Source organism: Dermacentor variabilis, chromosome 4 (assembly GCF_050947875.1).
Source record: "Dermacentor variabilis isolate Ectoservices chromosome 4, ASM5094787v1, whole genome shotgun sequence".
NCBI classification, from domain to species: domain Eukaryota; kingdom Metazoa; phylum Arthropoda; class Arachnida; order Ixodida; family Ixodidae; genus Dermacentor; species Dermacentor variabilis.
Genome location: NC_134571.1, coordinates 187202126 through 187220519, shown reverse-complemented (window position 1 = coordinate 187220519; position 18394 = coordinate 187202126). Strand labels below are relative to the sequence as shown.

At 46.4% G+C, this 18394-nt stretch overlaps 1 protein-coding gene across 1 annotated transcript in view; it reads right to left on the bottom strand.

Annotated features, from left to right (window-relative positions):
* LOC142580013 (mediator of RNA polymerase II transcription subunit 30-like) overlaps positions 1-11794 on the bottom strand; it is a 53657-nt gene extending 41863 nt beyond the window's left edge. The window contains exons 1-2 of the mRNA XM_075690732.1: positions 11540-11794; positions 4403-4831 (exon numbers count right to left, since the gene is read on the bottom strand). Coding sequence (XP_075546847.1) covers positions 4403-4753 — 351 coding nt within the window. The 5' untranslated portion in view covers positions 4754-4831; positions 11540-11794. The remainder of the gene's footprint in view (positions 1-4402; positions 4832-11539) is intronic.
* Between the last annotated feature and the right edge of the window lie 6600 nt (positions 11795-18394).

Sequence of the window (18394 nt, the reverse complement as noted above, 5' to 3'; positions counted from 1 at the left end):
CCTGTCTCCGAATAAATCGAGCTTTCGCTTTGGCTTGTTTGAAATTAAGAAAATTGTTTTGTGTTGGGTATCTGCGTAATATTCCCCAGGCCTTGTTTTGCTGCTTTTTTGCTACGGTGCATTCACGTGTCCACCAAGGATTCAGGTTTTTCCGAACCACGACAGAAGATTGTGGAATGGCCTTTTCAGCTGCAGAAATTATGCAATTGGTAAACTTTTCATTAATTTCCTCAATGCTTAGGTCTGTTAAAATAGGTTCCTCCAGCCTGGCACTTCCCGTAAAAACAGCCCAGTCGGCCATTTGTAACTTCTAGTGGCGTGGTTTGTGGGATATAATGGGTAGTGTTGATGTAAGGTGGATTAAAGCAGGTAAATGATCACTGCCATATGGATTCTCCAGTACGTCCCATTTAAAATCGCTAAAGATATCCAGAGAGCAAAATGCTAAATCAATGCAGCTAAAAGTACGTGAACTCAGTGAAAAATGAGTTGGCGCACCTTAATTTATAAGACAGATGTTGTTTGCTAAAATGAAATCTTCGATAAGTTGTCCTCTTTGGTCATTCTTATCGCTGCCCCAAAGAGTGCAATGAGCATTAAAATCTCCAACTAAAACAAAAGGTTTCGGCAGATGGCTAATTAAATTTTGCATGTCTCGAGTTGTGAAATGGGTATGGGGAGGGATGTACAACGAACAGATGGTGACAGCCTTAAAAGTTAAAACGGTGACAGCTACTGCCTCAAACGCAGTATTTAGAGAAACGTTCCGTGTAGGGATGCCACCTTGAACCACAATAGCGACACCCACTGATAGACGACTGGAGTGCTCGCGGTCCTTTCTTATGACTGTCAAGCCTTTAAGAAAATTTGTATGCTTTGGTCCTAGGTTCATTTATTGAAGGCAGAATGCCACTGGTGATAACTTATTTATAATGTCTTTGATGTCACCTAGATTGTGAATTAGGCCTCTGCAATTCCAATGAATGATGAAAGCCATGTTATTGGGATTGGAAAAAAGGTACTTATGTGTGTGAGCTCACAAGTTGTAAGTGACATGTATTTAAAAGCTGATTACTCTTATGAAAGGCAGTAACCATTCAGGTTACCTTTCCTTTTCTCAGCAAAGGTATAATATGCTTATTCTTCTGTAAGCGCTCCAAGGAACGCGATCCTTTTGGCGTCAATGACGCCGGGGTTTTCGGATCGACCTCTATCGCCTTTTCCGAGGCACTGGACAATGGAGAGCCAGGCGCCGTGCCGTGATGCACGTCTCGGGCCGTGGGATACGGTTCAACTTCGGGCCCAGCGGCACTGTAGTCTGTTGGGTCGTCTTCGTTGCTGATGGAGCAGCACTGGCTGCAGCCACCAAGGGGGCTGGCTGGTTGGGGTTTCTACAGGGGTACCGGACGTGAACCCTGTAGATTCCCGAGGCCGGTGTGACGCTGCCCCCTGCCGTGTCACACTGGCATAGCTTGCTTGAGGTAAGTTCCCTAGCCTTTTCCTTGCTTCGTAGAATAAAATCTTTTCCTTTACTGTGATTGCAATGATTTCTTTTTCTCCTTTCCAGCAAGGGCAGCTCTGCTAGTAAGCAGCATGATCGCCCTTGCAATTGACACATTGTGCGGGAGCATTGCAGTTGTCAGATGGATGGTCGCTGGCACTACACTTCGCGCATGTTTCCTTTCCTCTGCATGATTGAGATGCATGCCCGAACCTCTGGCATTTGAAACACCGCCTTGGGTTGGGTATGTAGTCTGACGTTGAGCTTCAGATATCCTGCGTCGAGTGAACTAGGGACAGTGCTACTACCAAATGTCAAAATCACATGTTTCGTCGGGATCTGTTGGTCATTTCATCTTAGTGTGATTCTCTGAACCTTAATTACGTTTTGTTTCTAAAATCCTTCGAGGAGCTCTTCATCGCTGAGGTTCAAGAAGTCTTCTTCTGATATAACTCCCCTGCTAGTGTTGAGTGAGCAGTGTGGAGAGATTGTTACTTTGATGTCACCGATATTGGTGAGCTTGGCGAGCTTTTCTAGTAGACCTTTCTTGGTCAGTTCAAGGAGGAGGTCTCCGCTAACCATCTTTGAGGCCTTGTAACCCGATCCAATTGTGTTTGCTAGGCATTTCAAAACTATGAATGGTGACAGTTTTCTAACGGTGGTGTTGCCTTCACTATGAAGAACATGGTATTTCGGAAATGTGTCTTCGCTTGGTTTTAAAAAGAACCGGAAAGTTGCTTCAGCGCGATCACTTTTCAGAGGCCGATCTGAAAGTCGCGGGAATGCTTCTGCCATTGGATGGTTTCAAAATTCGGCGGCGGTTGTAGCCACTCACCACGGAGCCCAACAAGGGGACGCTACAGGTTCCAAGAAACCTGCAGACGCCAGCTATACAGCGCCACTATAACCTAATGTATATATCCAAGGTTGAATATATGACACACGGTTAACCCTCGCCGCCCAGAAATACGGAAGTAAGAATAAGTGAGTAGAAGACAGGAATGATTGAAAGTGAGAGAGACAGAAAAAGATTGAAGAGGGGGACAGGAAAAGGCGACTGCCGATTTCCCCCAGGTGGGTCAGTCTGGGGGTGCCGTTTATGTGAAGCAGAGGACAAAGGGGTGTGTTGCCTCCGCCGAGGGGCCTTAAAGGTCCAAACACCCAGCATCGCCTCAACCCCCAGGGTCCCCCTTTCCCCAGGCACAGCTAAGCCGCGCACGGCTACACGCGGGAGGGTCCAACCCTCGTGCGCTCGGGTACGCGGTGTCGCAACACACCAAACGCCTGCTGACGCAGACGCCCCTGCGGGAAGTACACAGAAGGGCACGAAGTGTGCAACCGCTACTCCGAATCAGAGCAACGCCTTTGATCAGAGTCGTCCGAACTATCGGATGACGAGTGCTTCTCGCTGCCCAGTTCAGAGGCGCGCACGATCTCTACCACTTTCACACAGATGCATTCGGCAGTCACAGGCAGCGATATTACACGCAGCTCCCGGACGAACTCTGCAACCTTGCCTTCCAGTTCTGCGGTCCGCTGCAGACAGCCCACAAAATGACATTTTCTTTCGGTTACTGCAAGTTGCAATACGCTGCTTCTGCCTCTGCCAGTACCGACAGCTCTTTTCGGATACTCCAAATTCGCGCTGTTCCGCCAGGTTGCCGTGGGCTTCCGCGTACTCAATCGCCTTTTTCTTGAAAGCGAAGGTGAACTGCCATCGGCTCCCGCTCACGTTGAAACAAAATGTGAAAAAGCAGCCTTTAAGCAATATAACTTTGCAACAATGGAAACGCAAAGTAGCGGTGCCACAATGTCGCCACGCCGTGCTGCTACTGATGGCGGCTGTTTACTTCGTCCGCACCCATTGTTGCAAGACTTCCGCAGCTTTTCCGCCAATGTCTGGGATATAGGACGAGGGTCGACTTCTCGCAATGGTATTATGGAAAAAAGTTCGACCTATATTCCGGTTTTTACGGTACTTTGCAGACACGATCATTATCACGCAATGTGCACTCTGAGCTTGTCGGTTCAAAATAGCCAGACCTGGTGAGGAGCCCTTTAATCATCATCATCAGCCTATTTTTGTCTACTTCAGGATGAAGGAAGGCCTCTGCTAGCAATCTCTAATTACCCTAGTCTGACACCAGCTGGTTCCATCTCATGCCTGCACTACCATCCCAATTTCATCACACCACTTAATTCTTTGCCATCTCGGGTGTGCTTTATTGGCTACACCCGTTGGCCACGTAATTCACACTACTGCTTTTCTGTCTGTTAATGCTTTAATGCAACACCTTTAACAAACACAAACACTGACAAAGAACAGAAGGACGAGACACACACAGACGTTCAACTTATGTGTTTGTAAACCCAGTGATCAATTGTAGTATGGGCACAGAAATGGGACAACTGACCATGCAGATTATGCATGGTATCTAAAAAGCAAACTTCATTTTCTGCCAACATCGCTGGCTGCTGGATCTGGGGCCGACAGCCCTTGAATTTCGGTAACTTCACCAAGTTTGATTTGGTATGATGCTAGTGCCACGTGGTGAATGTGGGTTTTTATATATATATCTGTATAAAAAAATTCAAGGGGCACTTAGTAATCCCAACGTCGACGAATGTGAAACCATTGCGACCATTGCACGATGCCTATGCTCTTTCAGCCATCTTAATTTAACTTCACATTAATTGGCACCTTGGTCGTGGGCTGACCAAAACGTCAACGTTTTATAGCCTTTTTGTACTACTGTGCGTTCACGGCGACAATGTCGGATTTTCTGCCTCATGAGCTATTTAATGCTTTCGCATTAATAAACATTTCAGTGTGTTTTGTCTTCCATTCTTGTGGTACCATCTGTTTACGCTGTTTTCTGTTTTCAAGGGCATAGAATTTACCTGCAGTGCCTTCAGGGTCTGGAATAGCTCAATAGCCTTGGCCACAATCTCCTGTACAATCTCCTGGCCCATGCGACACATGATGGCTGTGTTGAAATCTTTAGGCTGCAGGGGGGCCACCGGGTCACCGCTGCCGTCACCCGGGCCGGGTGGTCCCGTGGGCAGGAATCCCGACGGACCGCCCATGGGCTGGACCGGCGACAGAAGAGGTGGACCAAGGCCCCCCGGTCCTGCCCCTAGTCCAGGACCCCCTAGCACAGGCCCGACACCGAGGCCCATGTGCTGCTGGGGCTGAAGCGGAGGCTGGGGTGGGGCCTGCTGCTGATGGTGGAGGTGGTACGGAGAGGCCATCGCACCGAGGCCACGCCCCCTGGAGAGGCCACGCCCTCGGCCCCCTCTCCCTCTCCTGGGCCTCGTCAGTCCACTGCCCTGCAAAAAGGGGGGGGGGGGGACACCCGATAAAATCACACACACACACTGCGCATCCATCATTCTTCACTGGTGCTCCACTCACAAGTGTTTTCAATGACTGCCTAGGGCACTTAGTATAGTAGGTGGTAGGCACACCTGCCATCCTGTGAGCTTTGAAATTTGTAGCCACACACACACACAGGGCTAAGGGAGGGGGTGAGGGTAGAACGGAAGGGAGCAGCATGCAGTTTTGTTTATGTTTGCCTTGAGTTTACACCTTTTGTTATATGTTGTTTATTTACGTTTAACACAGCAAGCTAGGAACAGCAGACGCTTAGAAGCAATACAGTGTATTTAGATCAGAATGACTTTTTCAGCAACTTTACTCTTGCCAATTTAGCCTACTTCAGGAAATTGTCTGAACAAACTTGCATGAAGCAAGTTGCCCTTTGTTTAGTGCCTTGCATTGCCTCAACAGGACAGTGGAGGTACCATTGCAATTTCTTTCTTGTATAACGTAATTTAATATGAAGCTTTCTTAGCGAACTCTCCTGCACTTATCTGACTGCGGATGCTCGGTGCTGCTGCTGTTTTGCTCATATTAAAAAAAATTATAATAATTATGTGGCTGATGGTGGCACCCAACCTCTGCGTCCCAGTACAACAGGCCTAAGCTGTAACCATCAGGCCTCAATTACACACATATCACGCCAGCACCAACTAGCTTCTTGAGATGATCACTACGCGTGTCATATTGCATAGCATGGGCACACAAGAGCCCATGAGTGCACGTGCCAATTTTCTAAATGCCAAACATGCAGGAATAAAACAGGCAAATTTATAGCATTAGACTTCACACAGATTCCAAAATATGCAGGCATGTGCTTAAGGCAACTTCTCTAAGCAAATGAGGGGGGGTACCTTTACTAGCAAAAATGTGAATAATGCCCACTATTCGCCACGAAGACGCGTCAACCTGCATAAGAGAAATGAAATAAGGTGTATCTCACAGGTGTGCCTGTGAGATACACCTCTCAAGGAACCACATCAAATGGACTCGTGCAGGAAAGATGTGGAAGAACACTGCCAAGAACAAGTAAACAAGCGAAAATGTAAAATAAATAAAAGTGTAACTTTGATACCACTGTCCTGTTTACACAGGTGTTTCTCTTTGTGTAGATGCTTCTGCGTGGTAACTATTATTAAGCAGAAATTGCCTTGACCATAGTTTTCCCACGAGAAAAATTCATTTCACTGTGAATAAAGCTTGATTACATTTTAAGCATGGTTAAAGAAAGAAATCGTTTTTACTAAACATTTTATGACTTGCAAGAAGACATAATACTGTAAGCAGGTCATTCGTCTGATATTCATACAGAGCATGATGGTGGTTCAGGAACAAATGAAATGCACATCAAAAGCATGGCATGTTTACTGCTAAAGAAAAACAAGGACAGCGAAAGAAACGTGATCCAACGTTTACATGACGACAACACTTCTGTTTGTTTTTCTTTAGCAGTAAACATGTCCTACAAAAAATAGGCCAAGAGAAAGTGCTACATCAAAGGCAACAGTTGTCCGATGCTACATGCGAGACGGCTGGTTACGGGTGCCCTTTCACAAGCAAGAAATTTCTAGCTGCTCATTTTTCACTGAGCAAAAGGAACTAAGTTTAACTTGAAATCGGTGCCCAACATTGGATTCAGCCGAAATTGAGAAAGAAGTTTTATGAAAGAACACCGAGAAACTAACAGTGGTCAAACTTGTCCAACAGTCCGCTAATCACTCCCACTACGTATGCTTGGGAAAAATTTTTAGTGTAGGTTTTCAGCATACGGTCGCACATGAATCAAACAAAAATATGCAAATGAAAATATTAGACCCGACAGTAGCCAAATGGGCTTTTTTTAGCCCCCTAATTAGTCAACAGGGTTGTTTACAGGGAAGCTTTTAGAGGCACGCAAATGACATGCACCATAAATGCATGCCCTTTATGAAATGCCATTTGATAACTTCCTCATTTCATTAAGCTGCAAAGGCACTTGACAAATTAGGCAGCGTTATCTGTCTGCCGATTCCACGTCTTCATGAAAGCTTTCGACTTCCTGGTCATCATGACTGCATGTAGGGGCATAGACTTGTACCACCTTCAATTTGTACCTCTTATTAAGTTTCACAACAAGACCTGCCACCCTCTCGTTAATGCTATAGAATTCCTGTATGTTACCAGCTATTTCCTTAATGGGTAAAGTCAAAACAAAATACACTATACTGATGGGCGACTTCAATGCCAGGGTAGGCAAGAAGCAGGCTGGAGACAAGTCAGTGCGGGAATATGGCATAGGCTCTAGGAATAGCAGAGGAGAATTATTAGTAGAGTTTGCAGAACAGAATAATATGCGGATAATGAACACCTTTTTCCGCAAGCGGGTTAGTCGAAAGTGGACGTGGAGGAGCCCGAATGGTGGGACTAGAAATGAAATCGACCTCATACTCTGCGCGAACCCTGGCGTCATACAAGTTGTAGACGTACTCGGCAAGGTACGCTGCAGTGACCATAGGATGGTAAGAACTCGAATTAGCCTAGACTTGAGGAGGGAACGGAAGAAACTGGTACACAAGAAGCCAATCAATGAGTTAGCGGTAAGAGGGAAACTAGAGGAATTCCGGATCAAGCTACAGAACAGGTATTCGGCTTTAACTCAGGAAGAGGACCTTAGTGTTGAAGCAATGAACGACTATCTCATGGGAACCATTAAGGAGTGCGCAATAGAAGTCGGTGGTAACTCTGTTAGACAGGAAACCAGTAAGCTATCGCAGGAGACGAAAGATCTGATCAAGAAACGCCAATGTATGAAAGCCTCTAACCCTACAGCTAGAATAGAACTGGCAGAACTTTCTAAGTTAATCAACAAGCGTAAGACAGCGGACATCAGGAACTATAATATGGATAGAATTGAACAGGCTCTCAGGAACGGAGGAAGCCTAAAAACAGTGAAGAAGAAACTAGGAATAGGCAAGAATCAGACGTGTGCGTTAAGAGACAAAGCCGGCAATATCGTTACTAATATGGATGAGATAGTTCAAGTGGCTGAGGAGTTCTATAGAGATTTATACAGTACCAGTGGCACCCACGACGATAGTGGAAGAGAGAATAGCCTAGAGGAATTCGAAATCCCACAGGTAACGCCAGAAGAAGTAAAGAAAGCCTTAGGAGCTATGCAAAGGGGTAAGGCAGCTGGGGAGGATCAGGTAACAGCAGATTTGTTGAAGGATGGTGGTCAGATTGTTCTAGAGAAACTGGCCACCCTGTATACGCAATGCCTCATAACCTCGAGCGTACCGGAATCTTGGAAGAACGCTAACATAATCCTAATCCATAAGAAAGGGGACGCCAAAGACTTGAAAAATTATAGACCGATCAGCTTACTGTCCGTTGCCTACAAAGTATTTACTAAGGTAATCGCAAATAGAATCAGGAACACCTTAGACTTCTGTCAACCAAAGGACCAGGCAGGATTCCGTAAAGGCTACTCAACAATAGACTATATTCACACTATCAATCAAGTGATAGAGAAATGTGCAGAATATAACCAACCGTTATATATAGCTTTCATTGATTACGAGAAAGCGTTTGATTCAGTCGAAACCTCAGCAGTCATGGAGGCATTACGGAATCAGGGTGTAGATGAGCCATATGTAAAGATACTGGAAGATATCTATAGCGGCTCCACAGCCACCGTAGTCCTCCACAAAGAAAGCAACAAAATCCCTATAAAGAAAGGCGTCAGACAGGGAGATACGATATCTCCAATGCTATTCACAGCATGTTTACAGGAGGTATTCAGAGGCCTGGAGTGGGAAGAATTGGGGATAAAAGTTGATGGAGAATACCTTAGCAACTTGCAATTCGCTGATGATATTGCCTTGCTTAGTAACTCAGGAGACCAATTGCAATGCATGCTCACTGACCTGGAGAGGCAAAGCAGAAGGGTGGGTCTGAAAATTAATCTGCAGAAAACTAAAGTAATGTTTAACAGGCTCGGAAGAGAACAGCAGTTTACGATAGGTAGCGAAGCACTGGAAGGGGTAAGGGACTACATCTACTTAGGGCAGGTAGTGACCACGGATCCGGATCATGAGACTGAAATAACCAGAAGAATAAGAATGGGCTGGGGTGCGTTTGGCAGGCATTCTCAAATCATGAACAGCAGGTTGCCACTATCCCTCAAAAGGAAAGTGTATAACAGCTGTGTGTTACCAGTACTCACATATGGGGCAGAAACCTGGAGACTTACGAAAAGGGTTCTGCTGAAATTGAGGACGACGCAACGAGCTATGGAAAGAAGAATGATGGGTGTGACGTTAAGGGATAAGAAAAGAGCAGATTGGGTGAGGCAACAAACGCGGGTAAACGACATCTTAGTTGAAATCAAGAAAAAGAAATGGGCATGGGCCGGCCATGTAATGAGGAGGGAAGATAACCGATGGTCACTAAGGGTTACGGACTGGATTCCAAGGGAAGGGATGCGTAGCAGGGGGCGGCAGAAAGTTAGGTGGGCGGATGACATTAAGACGTTTGCAGGGACAACATGGCCACAATTAGTACATGACCGGGGTAGTTAGAGAAGTATGGGAGAGGCCTTTGCCCTGCAGTGGGCGTAACTAGGCTGATGATGATGATGATGATCTGTCTGGATATGACTTCTTCTAAACCATCTTTTTAGTCAGTTTAATAGGACAAGGAAAGAGAAATCTACCACGTTTATAAACATGCCCAATCAAGATTGCTAGAATTCACAAACAACCAAATATCTGCAAATACAGCCCCGCTCAACATGACAAACTAAATTCCCTTTAGTGAAATGTGTGTCAAGAGAATGGGTTTTTTCTGCACCTTAAAATTGGACGCACAAGACTCATCCATAGCTTCCTCCTACTAAATTAAACACTGCACAATTAAATATAATTAAACCATTGCACATTCCGATTTCCTGTTTTACCTATGAAAAGGAACGGAGAAAACTCAAATAAATTTTACAGGTGCCAGCCAAACACCCCTCTATTAAGCACTTGCAGAAACGAGTCTCTAGCTTCATTAGTAACACATTCATACACCTACATGAAGCAGACATCTCACACAAACTTTAGAGAAGCATATAATGAAAGTAAAGAAGGTTTACATTTTCTGTCAGCAACTACCAGTGCTAGTAAATCAATAAACACGCTGTTGGTGTATTCTAGTTGTATAAGATGCTGTGGCATAAAAAAGTATATATCCTACTTGTGATGCATATAATAAAGATGAAAAAATTTAATTATATTCTGGGATCTTGCATACCAAAACCACAATACGATTGTGAGACATGCCATAGTGAGGGACACCAGATTAATTTTCCCTACATAGGTTTCTTCAATGTGCACCCGATGCACGCTACATGAGTGCTTTTGCATTTCGCCCCATCAAAATGCGGCCGGCGTGGTCGGGATTCGATCCCGCACCTTCGGCCTTGGCGGCACAATGCCAAACCCACTACGACAGGTATAATAATGCCTGAAGTATGCAACTTACTGTATATAAGCATTCTGACTAGATTAAGTGCACATCTCTTATATCATGTACATGCAGTTGAGACTAAAATAACAGTTATAAATAACTTGTGCAGGCTGAAACCTCAATACTCTGTGCTATGAGGGATGCTGTAAAGGCAGACTCAGGAATAGCCTTCACGGTTTTTTATGCACACTTAAATCTAAGCGCACGAGTGTTTTTGCAAGCATAAGTGCCACAGTGTTTGGCCTTGTGCATTGTCATACTAAAGGTGCAAGCCATAGCTGTAATACACCGCTGAAGTTTGTCAATCTTCTGGTCAGCCCGCAAGGTTATATCACCAAAAGTGCAAAATCTATAATGGAACAACACTGCTAATAACAAAAGGTGATTTGCAATATCTTTCTTCCAATAAATGCACTGTGGTGCCAAACTTCTTGACGGTAGACATGTACATCCAAATTTTAGCACCATGCCTGTTTTTTTTTTTTTTTCAGCTCTTCCCGGTGCAATATGTCCAGAAAAAAGAAAGAGACATTGTTGATGTACTAGCTCAATCGCCTTTGTTGCTGCAGCACCTTCCACATAAACGCGCAAATAAGTAAACGAAAGTTCTACACAATGCGACGGCGCTACAACCAACATAAAAAAAATACGTGGAACCTCATCATTGAACTTATGGACATGAATGTACAGGAACTTCGTAAACAAAAAAAAAAAAAAGAAGGGAAGATTGCTTCCTAAGCGTACTAACTATTCAAAGTCAAGAAACCACCAGTCGCGTACTGAACAGGTCGTTGTCTTTTTTTTTTTTTTTTTCTCGCAAGGTTACTTCGAATATGATCACGATCATGTGTTTCACGACATTGACTAAGCGTAAACGTAACTCCCAAGCAAGCAGCTCGCTACGTAAGTACACGATACGTTGGCAAGGGATGCCGGTGTAAGCAATCGGATAGAGCAAGGACTTCTTCAATCTTGTCGCCAAACAGTCGAACGAAGGAGGTTATGAAGTTTTAAATTAGACTAGCACACTAGTATAACATAGCGCCGAGATCAGCGGAAAGAAATAAAATAACAACGCCATTTAGGATAGCGCTATTGAACTGTTGGCACCAGCACCGAGTCAGATTAGTGCCTCGCGCGTACGGAAACAACGCGTGCATTTTGCATACCTGCTTTGCAGAGTGTCAAAAGTGCCGGTCGCTTTCGGCCGGCGGCGGTGAAGCTGCAGGGGCTGCACAAATCACGTGCTCGCACTCTTAGAGTGCTACAAACGCTTCCGAAACGATTTCAAGGCGCACTATGGTGCGAGAATAAATATATTTGTCGCGGAGACCAGACTATATGAAAGTTGAACTGCAGCGAAAACACACCAACAAACGCATTAGTAAAACGCACGCATAAAGTTTTGGCTTGGATTGATACTCGGATTGACTTCTACAATGACTGTTGCGTGTGTGCGTGTGTGTGTGTGTGTGTGTGTGTGTGTGCGTGTGTGATTCCAACATTTTTTTTTATAATCTAAGTGACTGGTCGACTATCAACAGTTTCTACGAAGATACCTTTTAACAGTCCCTGTGTTTTACGCTTCAAGTTAAATATTTTTGAACTGGACATTTTTCGCGCACAAATAGATCGCACGTTCTGGCTTATTCAGCGTACAAGCGTCTAAGAAATGGCCTTTGAGATTCGCACACACCACAATTTCGAGACAAGAGAGATAATTAAAATCACGAGCATTACTTAGAAGTCCAAGCGGGACAAATAATATGTGGCGAGTATACAATACTAAAGATACTTATGGCCTGTTCAAAACCCAATGTTTATGACGTTTTCTTGGATGTCGAAATCACTTCCACCGCACACAATTAGCAAAAACATAGCCTTCAAGATTCGCTAATTGACCAAATCTACGTTCAATACAAACTCATCCCACCCGAACACTTTCGAATGAAGCTAGCTTAGCTTAGCAGGCTTCTTTGACAAAATATTAGACATTGTTTTGGATACCATTGCACTTCGTGAGGTTAGAAGAACTGGTGAGGCTCTTCGGTTTTCGGAGTTCTGGCAGCCCGCTAGCCAGGGGTTATGGTGTATGGAATGGGGCAGTCTGTCGTGCGTACGGAAAAACAATAGGAGAACTGGGCCGCTATCTTGTACACGTTCGAAAATTTGACGTTCGATTTCGCCTCACGCGATTGGTCTAGATTGGCCTAGGCCGCGATATCGGCGCAGCCTGGACAATCGCGCGAGGCGAAATCGAACGTCGGCTTTTCGAACGTGTACAAGATCCGCTATCTTGTACACTCTAAGAACAGTTTACACCCTTTGACGTGCCCCTTCTGCCACACAGCGATAAACGCCTTGATGCGTTTCCTTTCTTTAACGCTGCGAGCCCCGAACTTTCCAGTAACGAACGGCACGCGCGTTATCAGAAGGGGCACTGCAAAGGGTGTAAACTGCTCTATGCTGATAACGCGCGTGCCGTTCGTTACTGGAAAGTACCGGGCTCGCAGCGTTAAAGAAAGGGAACGCATCAAGGCAGATGACGATTATCGTTGTATGGCAGAAGGGGCACTCCAAAGGGTGTGAACTGTTTTTAAACTGTTCTTATAGAGTGTACGTGAGAAAAAGAGGGCCGCACCTAGAATATTTTGGTACCACATAAAATTATTAGGCAGGAAGTCAACAACAATACAACAACATATCCTAGACGAAGATGAAAACAGACTGGTAGGAGAAGCGGCAATAAATTACATCCGAAAAATAACAGCCTTATCTTTCCAAGGCAATGACGAGGTTGTACTTGAAGACAAAAAGAGCATGAAAGAGACCCAAGTGAAAAAGGAGCTCGTGCTGACAAATTTCAACTGGAAGAAAGCGGAAGAGAAAATTCCTAAGCGCACAGCCACATGGCTAGACGGGGTTCCCGTAAGGCTGATTAATGAACTAGGACCAAAAAGTAAGGAAGCTCTGGTGAAAGCAGTGGAACAAATTTTAAAGGTGGACGAATACAAGACAGTTGGCGACAAAGTAGAATGAATTTAATTTATAAAGTGCAAGGGGGAGAAAGATAGAATTCACTCGTATGGGCGTCTTGCGCTGGAGTTTGAGGTGTAGTAGCGGCGCCTGGTGGCGGCGCGCGAAACGTTATCTGGGTAGTGCCGACTTGGGTACTATTGGCCTCGAGCTCCACCACTGGAAAAGCTGGCGCCACCGTTGGCGTGACGTGCTAGGAGGGATCACGTGGACATAGCGGCTGCGTCGGCTGCTTCGGGCGCGCCGAAGCGAGCTGAAAACGAGAGTTTAAATTCCCTCGTACGCTGCGGTCCTCATTTAGTGGCGAGATTTTCCCGCTTCGAGTGTCTCCTTTACAACGCTTGAAAGCACTACAATAGGTAGTGGCTGCCTTTGAAGGCGCACAACATGGTAGGCTACTGCTCGGTGCCGCAATGCCGGACGCACGCGACGGAGCACGGTGTCAGCCTTATTCACACGTAGCCGCAGGACAAGAAGCTGTGTGAAGCTTGGCTCGCGAAACATAAAACTGGCAAACAGTCATCCGCTACAACTCGGGTATGCAGCAAGCACAGACGCGAGGAAGATTTCTGCTACGGCGCCCGGTCTGCGATGTTCTGAAAACGCGCACTGAGACGCTCGCCCGAGTCCGCTGCCCGACTAATGTCATGACGGTTTGGTCTATGAACTTGTCGATGCTATAGATACTGACAAGTTCAGTGGAGTGGAAAGGCAGCGGTAAGAAGCACATTTAAAAAAAGCATGGCATATGGTCATGTTCGTGTTATGAATTAATGCACTGGATTAGAAAAAAGGAGCAACGGGGGATTGCACGCTGAGAACACCGATAAACATACAGTGCAACGCAACTCGAGAAATAGTATTGAAAGGTCAAAGAATTTAGTAGAAAAAAAAAAGATTGAATCGTCGCGACGGCACATCACCGTCCCCGTAGGCGTCGAAGTCTCTACAATGAAATTATTTTTGAACAGCTCTGATAGCGCCCACGCAACAATGGTTGCTTGTATACTGTCAAATGCTCATATTCTGCGGCCTAAAGCTCATGGCACGGTGCGAAAACGCGCGCGCGGAGAAAGCGAAACAGTGCGCGGACAAGCATGCAGACGCGCAGTCGTTCGCTGCGAATCTGCGCGATCGCTGCATTGAGGCTTCATTCTATTACGCTCCATTTAGTTATACAAGCACTATAAGAACATATTTAAGATAGTTTGCTCTCAGCATTTACCTACCTTTCACGCAAGAAGCCGGTTCGGGAGACTCCATCGCGGCGACTGCGCGCAGTGGCGTTCACTGTACGTATTCGGTAAACAGATAGCGTCTGTAAACGATTTTGTGCTTTCAGTTTGCCCAAGATTATTATTTAGACAGTAAGAAACTTCTCTCGTTTCGAAAGTACTTACAGAAATGTCCGGGAGAGCTCGCGCGTGGTGTTTTCAGTGAGCGCTGACAGCAAAACCTATGAGGAGCGCGCCGCGTGATCCCTCATACTACGCCAGCGAGGCGCTTCCGATAGATGGCGACTCCGTAACTCCTCGCCGCCAATTGAGCCCTGACTGTGGCGAAGCACGTTTCTAGCCCGAGTTTTCCGTCGATTCGCACTTTTTTCTGCCCTGTTGCGAGTGCGAAAAGGCTCGTCACTTCTCACAGACCACGCCGACCACGCTGCGAGCTAGCCGCAGCCTTTAGTTCAACGAAAACGGATTCTCCGTGAGACTACCATAGTGAGAGGTAATGCTGGAAGCAGAATGAATGAATGAATGAATGAATGAACTTTATTCCCCTTTTAAGAAAGAGGAGGGGCCGGGGGGGGGGGAGAGGGAGGTCTAAGTACTCCAGTCCCAGCAGGCGTCCATCACCACATTATGTGGCTAGAAGTGCGTCTACCAGTCGTGGTAGGCCTCCGCTATCTCCTCAGCCCCCCTCAGGACTCGGTCCTGTAGGGTGGGATCGGAGCTGCGCAGGGCAGTCTCCCACAGCTCCTCGCTACTAATTAATGGTTTGAGCGTTCGGGGGGGGGGGGGGGGAGGGGGGTTTGATGTGGCGTTGCCACATGATATGGGAGAGATCTGCTATGGGGACAGGGCAAAAGGGACACTTGGGTGTCGGGTATGTGGCGGGAAAGAATAAGTGCAAAGTGCGCAGGGTAAGAAATGTGCGAGTTTGTAGTTGTCGCTAAAGTATTTCTCTCTGGCGCGTTCTACACACAGAGAAAGGTGGATACAATAGGCGTTGGTTTCTGTATTTATAATGTGTGCAAATTTCATGGAATGTGACTAGTGTGTCTTTATTGGTGTGTTGTTGGGAGACATTGGGTTCTAGAGTTAGGCCGATATTTGCGGCCACTCGGTCCGTGAATCCTCGAGCAGCGGCATGAACCATTTCGTTGTCATGGAGTCCTTGATGTGCTGGAGTCCATACGAGAGCGATGTCTTTTTCTGGTGGGTGAGCTACAAGTAGAGAGTGCGCGAAGTTGTTAATGTAGCCGTTACTGAAGTTCCGGATAGCAGTCTTAGAGTCACTAATGATGACGTTGCAATCGGGTAGCCCCGATGCAAGTGCAATGGCGGCCTCTTCCGCGTCACCCGCCGAGGTGGTCTTGACTGATGCTGAACAAAGAGTGTTGCCCTGATTGTCTACGACCGCTATAGCCTAACGATGTTTAGGGGTGTAGGCTGCAGCGTCCAGATAGTACACTCCTTCAGCCTGTCCACAGCTGCGTTGTAGCGCCTTGGTTCGAAGTTTGCGGCGTTTGACGTGAAATTCGGGGTGCATGTTTCTGGGTAGGAGCTGGATGTGGTATTGGCCGTGTATGTTCGGAGGAAGTTGATGTCGCTTGCTCTCGTTGAATGGTGGATCATAATGAAGTTGTCTCAGGATCTCACGCCCAGCTTCAGTGGTGGTGAGTCGATGGTATTGCGATGATAGATGGGCTTCGGTTAATTCTTGAAGGGTATTTAGTGTGGCGGTGGCCATCACCCTTTGTGTGGATGCTCTAATTGGAACACCAAGAGCGACTTTGTGTATCTTGCGAATCAAGCAATTCACGGTATCCTCTTCCTGCCTAGAAAGTGAGAGATACGGTAGTGCGAAGGTGATTTTGCTTAAGACAAAAGTCTTGATTAGCTGAATTAGCTCCTCCTCTCGAAGCCCTCCATGTTTGTTGGAGATCCTCCCTATAAGGCGGAGCGTATTATCCACCGTTGTTTGTAGTGCTTGCAATTAAGGTATGCTGATTTGCTCGGTTGCATTGGAGGTGTAATCCTAGGACCCTTATCCTGTCTACTTGGGGTATAGGGTGCCCTTGAATCGTGAGTTGGATATTCGGGGGTGAAGTCCTGAAGCGTCTTGTGAGGCGTAGAAGGAGAAGCTGTGATTTGGTGGGGGAGCACCTGAGATTCAACTCGTGACCTACTTGTTCTATCTGATCAATTGCGGCTTGGAGGGTGTCTTGGATGTGCCCGTCAGAACCTCCGGTCATCCACAGCGCAATATCGTCCGCGTACAGTGTGAATCGGAGGTCAGGAATCTTCTTGAGAGTGAAAGCTAAAGGTCGCATAGCCAAATTGAAGAGGAGGGGGGAAAGTACTTCCCCTTGGGGCGTGCCAGTGCTTCCTAAACTTATTTGGCCAGATTGTTCGCTGCCTAATTGTTGCGTCGCAGTGCGCTTCCTGAGGAAGCTGCGTATATAGCGGTAGATTCGCTCCCCGCAGTTTATACTGCTAAGTTCGCGTAGTACGGCCAAGTGGGACACGTTGTTGAAGGCGCCCTTGAGGTCGCGGCCGAGCAACGCTTGTGTGTCACGTGCGTCGCTCGGTTCGATAATATCTTCTTTGAGCCTTAGCATGACATCCTGACAAGAAAGAGATTTGCGAAAGCCAGTCATTTTCGAAGGGGAACAAGTGATTATGTTCGATGTATTTGGAGAGGCGCAGGTGGATTACGTGCTCCAAGATCTTCCCTATGCATGAAGTCAGAGAAATTGGACGGAAGTTATCAATGTCAATTGGCTTATTCGGCTTTGGAATGAAGATCACTTTGGCTGCTTTCCATTGTCGGGATATCTGCCCCTCTTCGAGACAGTGGTTGTAATACTCGGTGAGTTTGCTTATGGATTACTCATCGAGGTTGAGAAGCCTTTTATTAGTCACAGAGTCTGGGCCTGGTGCAGTGGTGGTTCGCACTTGGTTGAGGGCATGTCGAACCTCCGCTTCTGTGATGGGGCTGCAAAGCTGCTCATTGGGTTCACCAGCATAGTCGGGCATGGGTATTTGCGTAGCAGGGGCATATGTTTGGAGGCCAGGTTGCTGAACATGGTCGGCAGGTCGGCTGCATGTTCATGCAGCAGTCTATTCATCTGGTGGTTATTGTGCGTCCTAGACGTGGTGGGGTCGAGCAGGTGCCGGAGTAATTGCCAGGTCTTTTTAGTGCTGAGATTACCATGCGCTCCTTCGCAAACCTGAGTCCATTGCTGCGCCGCCAATTTGATAGCGTATTGTTGGATCTGAGAGTATAATTTGGCGATTCGGATTCGGAGTTTGTGATTGTAACGTGCTGTTAGCCATTTCCTAAGTAAAGCTTGCTTCGCTTCCCACGTGTGTAGTAGCTTGGAATCAATTGTGGCCAAGGGTGTGTCTAGCGGGAGAGTGGTGGTATGGGCCTCTACGTCTGCCTGCAAGGCGTTCGCCCATTGCTCAATGTCGGTAATGGTTTCTTCGTTAGTGTTGCAGCGATATTTTCTGAATTCAGTCCAATTCATAAGCCTTAGTGGTTTCGTGGCTAGCGGTCTGTGCTTAAAATGTACACGGAGTTGGAGCATGTAATGGTAACTTCCGAAGTTGTTTTGGAGGTGTTGCCACGTCGCCTGAGTGATGTGGTGAGTTAGGGTGAGGTCGGGGGATGTATACTACTGTCTCTATTTCCTAGCCGGGTAGGAAGAGTGAAGTCATTGTAGATGGTGAAACCTTGATTTTGTATGTGCTGCCATAGAG